Source organism: Zingiber officinale, chromosome 2A (assembly GCF_018446385.1).
Source record: "Zingiber officinale cultivar Zhangliang chromosome 2A, Zo_v1.1, whole genome shotgun sequence".
NCBI classification, from domain to species: domain Eukaryota; kingdom Viridiplantae; phylum Streptophyta; class Magnoliopsida; order Zingiberales; family Zingiberaceae; genus Zingiber; species Zingiber officinale.
This window is the reverse complement of record NC_055988.1, coordinates 74,980,958-74,990,810: the sequence shown is the minus strand read 5'-3', so window position 1 is coordinate 74,990,810 and position 9,853 is coordinate 74,980,958. Positions and strand designations below refer to the sequence as shown.

The following is a 9,853-nucleotide window of genomic DNA, read 5'->3' as shown; positions in this document are numbered from 1 at the left end:
AAATATTTCTTCGAGTGATTGACCTTTCGATTTAATCCATTCGATTATTAATCACATCCTTAACAAAAACAAAAACAAAAACAAAAATCCTCGAGAGCAATTTAAGTCTTCAATGCTCCTCAGGCGCAACACAAGCTTCATTCCTGTGCGTGTTTCTTTACCCCACCTCCGGTGACCACACCCGCTTTTCCTTTTTTTCATATTCCTTTTTTTTCCTTTTCTCTTTTTGATTTTGTTTTTGAAAATTTGTGCGGCAGTTGAATTTATACTCGCCTGCTCTTCTCAGTTCTGACTCGCCTTTTTTCCACCTTGGAAGCGAGCTCGAGTCCGGCGCTCCGCCCCCGTCGGTCGCTTTCGTCTTCCTCGCTCCGCTCCACTGGCCTCCAGCTCCCTCTGTTGGTGGTTTCCCTGACCGCCCAGGGCCGATCGCGAAAAACCGTCGCGCCGAGGTCCGAGAACCGCCCTCGGTTTCTCGAAGGCCGCGGTGTCGACTCGGGGCGAAGTCTGCAGCATGAGAGTTTCCACCTAGTGAGCATTCTAGGAGTTTCTTGGTAGGGGTGGTTTGGGAGGGGGGACTTGTTAGGGTTTATTGTGGAGGATTGGCCGAGATTGATGAAAGTCCGAGGGAAGATCTGGCATCTATGACGAAGCGTGATCCTCGCCGGCGGCGCAGTGGAGTGCTCCGCAGATGGAATGGCAGATCTCATCGGCACCGTGGATTGTTGACAAGGTCAGTGTGATTCGCATTTTATCTTACTCGGTTTGTGTGAAAATTTACCTTTTTGTAGTTGCCAAGGAGACGTTTTAGATGCTATCGTGTTTTGAAGTGGATTCCTTGATGAATCGTCAATAGTTACTTGCTCTTTCGCTTTTTCTTTTCATATGTTTCTTCCGATGCTTTTTCTCTCCTATTTTGTGGTTGGATATTGTTGGTCTGAAAATTTTGCCCCAAATTTTATAGTTGTTACTTTTTATCTGTTTAGTGTAATATTTCGGTTATTTGAGTACAAGGTTTGGTGGTTATTAAAGAAATTTAAGGTAAATCTGAATGTCATAGAATGAGAGTTTAAGTTTTGTGACATGGAAGAAGACTGATGCATTTTGCAGTTTGACAGTGGTAATTAACATGCATATAGATTAGAAGATCTTTTTATCTGAGGTCATCTTGTGATTTGGTAGATTGACTTGATTGATACACTGGTAACTTTATGCATCTCACTGTGACAAAAACTAACTTACCTACACCTTGAAATTTCTTTTCAAAATACACATTTGAAATGGAGTTTATAGTTTATGGAAGATTTGTACAAGTAACCTGAAGCATAAACATTACTTAATTGCAATTTCTCCTAAGCTGAACCAAATTATGGTTCATTAGTTATATAAATGAATCTTTAACTTCTAGCTGAAATCCTTTACTTACATAAATAATGATCTAGGGGCGATGTCTTTTCGTTACAAACCATAAAATGCCCTGATCTTTACACTCGCTGTTTTTTCGATCAAAGGTATCCTTCCTTTTATTTTACTATCTTTAGGTTTGCATTAAATCACACACCAGTAAGACTTATTGCATGTTAATATACTATCTTGGGTAGATCTATTAATCGCCTGGTCTAGGGTCATTTCAATAAAAAATCAAGGTGCTATTACATTTGCATATGCTATGGGGCTAAACATTGCATATGAATGTTTAGCTGAATATGTGGCCACATTAACCATATTTTAAAACATTGTGATTTCCCTAAATTTGGTTGCTCAGTTCAAATTATTTATAATCATGTATAATCGAGGTCGAAACCAAAAACAAACCACACTTTCTATATTATATTTATGCATTTTTATACTTTTTAGTTAATCTCCTTTGTTCTGTGTGAAGGCAATTTCTGCATTGAAGAGAGGCACTAATTTGCTGAAGTATGGTAAAAAGGGGAAAGCAAAATTCTATCCATTTAGACTGTCTGCTGTAAGTTTGTTTCGTACTATTTTTTATCAGAGAAAGATTCAATTTAATTTATTGATTTTTCATGGTGCATATTTTTTGGTTTTGTCTGTAAGCATGAACGCTCCTGGTTTGATATCTTCATTATATTTAGTTTGACATATTCTTTATATTGTTGTTCTCAGGACAAGTCATCATTGATTTGGTTATCAAACGGTGAAGAGAAATGTTTGAAGCTAACATCTGTTTTGGAAATTGTCCGTGGTCAAAGAACTGTAAGTTAGTCCCCCAATTCTGTAATCTCAGGAAGAGGTTGCTATTAAGGAATAGTTTTAAGTATTTGGGCTTCTGGTTGACTTCATTTATTTATCTGGTGGTTCATATCTCTATGAATCTGATTATAATTAATCTTTTTTCAGCCTGTTTTTAGACGACATCTATGCTCAGAGAAGGACCACCTGTCCTTTTCACTTATATATGATAATGGGACGAAGTCTCTTGATCTGGTGAGTGTAACCAAGTGCTTATTGCTATCTAATATTTCTCATTTTTCAATTTAAGATGATTATTTACTTCCATTTTGTGGTTTATATTTAGATATGCAAGGATAGATTTGAGACAGAGGTGTGGTTTGCTGGCCTGAAGGCACTGATTTCTTCTCATCAAGGTGGACGACCAAAAATTGATGGATGGCGTGATGGTGGACTGTATTTTGAAGTAAATGATACACCTTTCACAATACCATTAATTATTGTTAACGTTGTTCTTTCCAAATGAGGTCTCTCGACTAACTTCAGCCTTCAGGATGCAGGTTATCTACGTGTGTGCTTTTAGGAAGCTTAACACTGTTCTTCTTCAAGTAACCTGTAGCATGATTATATAGTTCATAGTTTCTTTATGCAATTCATATCATTAAAAATTCAGTTGGGATACACTTCTAGCTGGTAGACTAGAAAAATATGTTTCAGTCTACCTCTGATCCTTTATCTTTGATGTTCCAATCTAATAAGATATTTATCTTGTCATACTTGGACATTGGAGTCATAGGATTGCTATAACTCGATGAACTCTTCAACTTCAAGTTGCCTTGCCTATAGTTATCCTAGAAGCATGGTGTAATTAGCTACTGAATGTCTGCTTCTGAGTTTGTTACAAATCTGAAATAACACCACCCTATGATCAGACAACTGGTTTATTGATTCCTTATTTTTAGTGGGCATTCCTAGTATGTTATTGATTATGATGTAGAGACAATTAGAGACATTAAACTTTAAACCCTTAGGTCTGTATTCTAGGAAAGGATTTGGACTATGGTCACTTTGCTTAATGGGGCTCGACTATATTACTGCTGCAAGGTTTTCTTGATATTAGTCCATGATTGAAATTAGGATTCCTAGCATTTACTTTGTTTGTACTCTCTTATTTTGCATATTTTCTTAGGATGGGAAACTATTTCAGTGTACTTTTTGGGTATACAGATTGCACATAATTATGGGGGTTAATACTTGGTAATCTGGATAATGTTACAGGATTCCAGGGATCTGAATCTTATATTGAATAGCCCCAGTGTAAGTTCAATTGGCTCTGTATTGGATAGTAGTTCTCCGGACATCGATTTTAGTGTTAGAACTTCACCAGTGATCTTTTCTGAAAGTTCTGTACACTCAGAAAGATCAGATGTTGCAAATATGCTTGTGAAAGGTGTCTCTTCTGATATTATCAGAGTTAGCGTTTCTAGTGCACCCAGCACATCAAGTCATGGTTCTGCACAAGATGACTGTGATGCTTTAGGTGATATTTATGTGTGGGGTGATGTCATATGTGAAATTTCAACGAGAAATGGTACTGATAGAGGTATCAATTTTTCCAATGGGAGAACTGATTTACTTTTGCCTAAGCCCTTGGAGTCAAATTTAGTTTTAGATGTTCACCGTGTGGCTTGCGGTGTCCGGCATGCTGCTCTTGTGACAAAACATGGAGAAGTATTCACATGGGGTGAGGAATCTGGAGGGCGACTTGGCCATGGGGTTGGAGATGATGTTGTTCACCCTCGTCTTATTGAATCTTTGGCTCTAAATAGTGCAGATTTGGTTGCCTGTGGGGAGTTCCACACTTGCGCTGTAACTTCTTCAGGCGAACTTCTTACTTGGGGTAATGGCACTCACAATGTTGGTCTTCTGGGACATGGTAATGATGTCAGTCACTGGATACCAAAAAGAGTTTCAGGGCCACTGGAGGGTATTCAAGTTCAATATGTTAGTTGTGGCACCTGGCACACGGCCTTGGTAACTTCGATGGGGAAGTTATTCACTTTTGGCGATGGAACATTCGGTGTTTTGGGTCATGGGAACAGAGAAATTGTTGTACAGCCAAGGGAGGTAGAATCCTTAAGGGGTTTGAAAACCATTGCAGTGGCATGCAGTGTATGGCACACAGCTGCTATAGTAGAGGTTATAGTAGCTCAGCACAACAACAGTGTACCTTCTGGAAAATTGTTTACCTGGGGTGATGGGGACAAATATCGCCTCGGACATGGTGATAAGGAACCACGACTTGAGCCTACTTGTGTTGCTTCACTGATTGACCACACTTTTTACAAGCTAGCCTGTGGTCATAGCCTTACAATTGGCTTGACAACTTCTGGACAAGTTTTTACAATGGGAAGTAGTGTTTATGGCCAGCTTGGAAATCCACAATCTGATGGAAAGCTTCCATGCTTAGTTGAAGATAAACTTGTTGGTGAATGTGTGGCAGAAGTTGCTTGCGGTTCATACCATGTTGCAGTCCTAACAAGTAGAGGTGAAGTCTATACATGGGGAAAAGGTGCTAATGGGAGATTGGGCCATGGAGACCTTGAAGATAGGAAAGTACCTAACCTTGTTGAAGCTTTAAAAGATAGAGCTGTCAAATATATTGCCTGTGGTGCTAACTTTACAGCTGCGATATGCCAGCATAAGTGGGTATCAGGTGCTGAGCAGTCGCTATGCTCATCATGTAGACAAACTTTTGGCTTCACCCGCAAGCGACATAATTGCTACCATTGTGGGCTTGTTCATTGCCACTCATGTAGTTCCCGGAAGGCCTTGAGAGCTGCCTTGTCTCCTAATCCAGCAAAACCTTACCGAGTTTGTGATTCCTGCTATGTGAAATTGAATAATGTATTAGAATTTGGAGCAGTAAACAACAAAAGAAATGGTTTTCCTCGCTTATCAGGTGAAAGCAAGGACAGGTTCGAAAAAATAGAGACAAAATCAACAAATTTTGTGTTACCAACTAACTTGGATCTCATAAAGAGTCTGGATATTAAAGCAGCCAAATTCGGGAAGAAACATGATTCCTTGTCCATGATTGGAGCTACTCAAATCAGCTCATTCATGCAGATGAAAGATTTTGCTTTAGCTGGTGGGACTGATCTGCAGCGAGTAGCTCCTAGAGTGCTTAGCACATCCATGGTTCAATCTATCAATCATTCAAGAGCGGTTTCACCTTTTTCTAGAAAATGTAGTCCTCCACGTTCTGCAACACCAGTATCCACAACTTCTGGAGTTTCTTTCTCGAAAAGTTCTACTGACAATCTGAGGAAGACAAATGAGCTATTGACTCAAGAAGTCCAGAAATTACGTCTCCAGGTATTTTTTTTCCTCCTCTATTGGATAGCTTATTTTCCATTGCTAGTCTGATCTAACTTGGATCTGCATTAGGTCGAAAACCTTAGTCAGCATTGTGAACTTCAAGAACTTGAATTGCGAAAATTGGCTAAGAAAGCTCAAGAGGCTATGACAGTGGCTGCTGAGGAATCAGCAAAATCAAAAGCTGCCAAAGAAGTTATCAAATCCCTAACAGCACAGGTCGTTTTTGGTTGGTTGTCTTCGTTGCTCATTATAACATAGTTAGAATTGACTTTTTAATTCACATATAAACTTTCAATGCTTTTTGATATAGTTTGCCTTGATGATTAAGGTCTTCATCAATTGGTGCTTTCTGTTGATATTGCTAGTTATTTGTGATATTTGGGGTGAGAATTGAATGTGCTGGACTTTTGGCAAATGCCTGTTCTTGTCCTAAATCGTCCATTCTTTACACACATTCCTTAATTAATCATTGGCAACCTATGCTCTAGATCATGGATTTAAGTTTTTGTTCCGTACTGGTTGGCATGGACAACATTTTGTTTCGGCATGCAAAACAGCCTGGAACGCTTGGTAAAAAAGAAGAAAAAGAGTAGGAAGCACTTTCAAATGAGTTTCAGGTATGCTAGTGAATGATAAAAAATTTTCAAGACTAGAGAATACCTTGTGCTTCTCTTTGTTCCTATATATTTCAATGAGATAATAAAATTTGTTTATGTTGAATGCTTATCTTAGTTGGAACTGATACTATATGCTTGCATTTAGTCACTTTTCTTGATTTTATAGGCCTCATTTTTATCCTGGACCTCTCTTGACACTTTTAATTTGGTCCACTCAACATATGTCTTGTCTGGACTGATGTGATCTATATCTTGCAGCTTAAAGACATGGCTGAGATCTTTCCCCAAGGCTTCTTCAAAAATGATGCAGCAAGACACTTAGATTTTCCGAATGAGGTGGGCTTATATCCAAGTCCTCTTGCCATTCCAGATGGAGATCATCAACCAAGAAGCAATCCAAACAATTCTCCTGATTCTATTGGAATTATTGTCAATGGAAACTCAAATCAGAATCATGCATCAATGGATAGCTGTGAATCTAACAAACTGAGTGCAGATCTACAACACATTAGGCAGGTGAGTTCCAACGAAATGGAACAAGACTTCAGTAGTGGACAACATGACAGCAATGCAGAGAGATCATCCATCAGTAATTCTGATGTGGATCACAAAGAAAGTGAACAACCTCAAAATGTTGACAAGGATTGTAAGTCCCAAAGTCCCATTTCATCAGGTAATCAAATTGAGGCTGAATGGATCGAGCAGTATGAACCTGGTGTATATATAACTCTCTTATCCCTCCATGATGGAACTCGAGATTTGAAGAGAGTCCGGTTCAGGTTGGTTATCCTTCTAAACATTGTTAGTTCAATTTCATTTTCTTAAATCATCTCAGATTATTCATGTGATTATGTGTTGCATCTACATTAAAGGTCCTTTTAATTTTCCCTAGTTTCTTGTTTGTTTGTAAAGATTCTGTAGTTATCTTAGATGACTTGCCAAGTATTGGTTATTTCTGTTTCTTGTTCTTGTCATTAGTAACATAATTTTAAAAATATATAGTCGAGACTCACTGTTTTTTGTATTTCAAATTGTGCTTGCATTTGTTCACACAACAACTGTTTGTGCAAATTTGATAGTATGCATTTTCACAGTCGAAGAAAATTCGGGGAGCATCAGGCAGAAGCATGGTGGTCAGAAAACCGTGAAAAGGTCTACGAGAGATACAATGTTCGCGGATCAGATAGGGCATCAACAACAGTATCTAACCATTCTGCACATAGATCATAATAAGATCATTTGTGTACCTGCAATGCTTAGAAGTTAGTTTGATCACCCAAAGCCAAAAGGAGTGAAAATCCCTGGTGCCTTTTTAAGCCTTACTCGATTGTTCCAACACTGACACGGGAACTTCTGATCTACTATCAAAATGTATGTTCTCCTCGTGAACATCATGTTCTACTCTTTTAGATCTGGCCATTACCTATTGTAATGCGATGTACATACAGAATCTCAGAGATGAGAACAATAGGAAGCAGCCTTTTTCTTCCTACTAGTAGAGATGAAATTTCTTTTTAAAATGTAGAATGCCCTTTTCTTAATGATGCTGCAATTTGACAACTCTTTCCATTTTTCTTAATATGTAGAAGCTCGATTATGGAACTGATTGCTGTTGCTATTGTACTGCTGTGTGAATGAAACCCTCTCAGCATTGTCGTCGTAGCCAACGCTGTGTGAATCCAGATTTGTAAGTAAACTTGCTAATTCTAAAGAAACATTGAGCTAGGTGTTAGACTTGTAACCCTGATGCATAGAACACAGCACAAGCATTAGTGTAACAAAATCCTGGAGACAGGTTTGCGCTGCTTTGGCCTGAGAATGTTTGGAATTTGGTCAGTCTGCCATTCAAAGTGATGTGGCCCCTCTCAGGTTACCAAATCCCCAGACATGCCCTCTTTTTTTATTTATTTGTTTTTAATTGCCTCTTTCTCTTTACCTTTTGTTTGTTTTTGCTTCCTCTTCTCTCATGGCCAACCCCATCTCAAGGTGACATGCACTCTTTACTTTAACCATTTTGTTTTTGTTCCATTTAAAAAGGGACAGAGGAAAAGGAAAATATGAAACACCCTCGTGCCAAGATTCGCGGCCACGAGTTCCTAGTCTGACCTAACCATAAGGTTGCAGTTGGGTCATGGTCATGAATTGCAGCCAGTCTGCGGCCATGAGTTGTAGCTAATCTGTGGTTCTGGGTCAAGACCTAATCTGTGGTTGACTGGTTGTGGGTCGAGACCTAATCTGTGAACTTGTGTTGCTGGGGGTTGTTGGTTTGGTAGAGGTCATCTGAGTTTGTTTTGTTAAGGAGTTTGGTTAGCAAGGAAACTCAAAATTACGTAGACTTTCGTGCAATTTATATTTTACCCTTGATCATAGTAATCAAAGAATGTCCGCCGCTGTGCCAACTAAAAACAAAATGACTGTCCGCTGCATCTCCATCGATTGGCACCCCTAGCTTACACCACCCTCCTTGGCTTGCGAGTCTAATGAAGGTGCGAGAGGAAGAAGGATAGGGTTGTATTTTCGGAATTCTTTTATAAACATTAAATATCTTCAAGGTTGGCTCTAACATTTTATTAATGTCAAAATGTCGCTCTTTAACCTTTTTTTTAAAAATATTTTAATAATTAAACAATTCCTTCTCTAACATCTAAACAACTATTTTATTCCTTTAAAATTATCTTTTAAAAATAAAATAAAAATGTAATACTGTATTCTAGCATTATTAACACCATTAAATCTTAACAACCATTTTTAAAAATAAATTATTATTTTTAAATAAGAAAAACCCTAAATGCCATTGTATATGTAGAACTTTTGACTACCCAGTTACCTAATTGAACTGGCCTGTCCCATTTCAGAAACAACTTTGGATTTTATAATCAATTAACTAATAATACATGCTCACTTAGCTCCTCCTTAAATACAAACCATCACTAAGATTTCCATGTCAAAATTATGTATGCTCTTCGAGGTTGAAGAAGAAGAAGACGACTTGAGATATCATGAGTCGCCTCGCAAGAGCCTCGTCTCTATCAACACGGAGTCATCTTCTTCGCGTCTTTCTCTTCCTTCTCCTCCTCCTTGTACTATTGTTCTCGTGTTGCCATGGTGCAAGGGTTGGGGAAGACTACTCCATTGTCTTTGTCTCTGGGAGAAAGATGAATCCAAGCTATGGCTTGAGTTCTAACTTGCTCAAGCGAATGCGGTTTATTCCACCATCGGGGCCTTCGAAGCAACATAACTCTATTGGCTTAGAGAGAGAGCACTTGCCTTGACGAAGAGACTCTTCGACAAAAGATACATGTATATGGTCGAAATCCACATATATGTGCTTATGAGTTTACATGTTTTTTTTACTATTAATGTTGATTATTGATATCTAATGTATCGTAATGCTTCAACCTTTTTAATAAATTTAAATAGAATTTATGTTATTATAAACTATTAAAATTTAAAAACTTGTTTGCTAATTTCAATGCTATTATAATTAAAAAGGAGTATTAGTTCAAATTATAATAAGGTTATAAATAGTAATTATGTTCTATTAGCGCATTACAACCATTCTATTCTTTCTTGGTTGGAAGAGAGGTTGTAAGATGATTGTGTCCTCCCTTCTTTTCCCACATTACTATCCTCTTCGTTTCCTTTGTGGTCTCACTTCGTGA

At 38.2% G+C, this 9,853-nt stretch overlaps 1 protein-coding gene across 3 annotated transcripts; it reads left to right on the top strand.

Moving 5' to 3' along the window:
• Nucleotides 1-256: 256 nt before the first annotated feature.
• LOC122041221 (PH, RCC1 and FYVE domains-containing protein 1-like) lies at nucleotides 257-7,751 on the top strand. Of its 3 annotated transcripts, none has more exons than XM_042600838.1 (9): nucleotides 257-730; nucleotides 1,880-1,966; nucleotides 2,128-2,217; nucleotides 2,362-2,448; nucleotides 2,540-2,659; nucleotides 3,472-5,571; nucleotides 5,644-5,790; nucleotides 6,063-6,191; nucleotides 6,450-6,479. In XM_042600838.1, exons 1-8 carry the CDS (start codon nucleotides 689-691, stop codon nucleotides 6,165-6,167), a joined length of 2,778 nt encoding a protein of 925 aa, XP_042456772.1. In that variant the 5' UTR covers nucleotides 257-688; the 3' UTR covers nucleotides 6,168-6,191; nucleotides 6,450-6,479. The 3 variants fall into 3 exon arrangements, with proteins under 3 accessions (XP_042456772.1, XP_042456770.1, XP_042456771.1); XM_042600836.1 differs by lacking the exon at nucleotides 6,063-6,191 and adding an exon at nucleotides 7,286-7,751 and having other exon boundaries at nucleotides 258-730; nucleotides 6,450-6,970; XM_042600837.1 differs by lacking the exons at nucleotides 257-730; nucleotides 1,880-1,966; nucleotides 2,128-2,217; nucleotides 2,362-2,448; nucleotides 6,063-6,191 and adding an exon at nucleotides 7,286-7,751 and having other exon boundaries at nucleotides 2,617-2,753; nucleotides 6,450-6,970.
• The last annotated feature ends 2,102 nt before the right edge of the window (nucleotides 7,752-9,853 follow it).

What these genes read in the sequence shown, in the direction of transcription:
- LOC122041221 (XM_042600836.1), top strand. Translation starts at nt 689, where the DNA reads ATGGAATGGCAGATCTCATCGGCACCGTGGATTGTTGACAAG. An exon ending in CACCGTGGATTGTTGACAAG is followed by an intron (nt 731 to 1,879) that starts GTCAGTGTGATT and finishes TTCTGTGTGAAG; the next exon opens with GCAATTTCTGCATTGAAGAG. An exon ending in GGACGAAGTCTCTTGATCTG is followed by an intron (nt 2,449 to 2,539) that starts GTGAGTGTAACC and finishes GTTTATATTTAG; the next exon opens with ATATGCAAGGATAGATTTGA.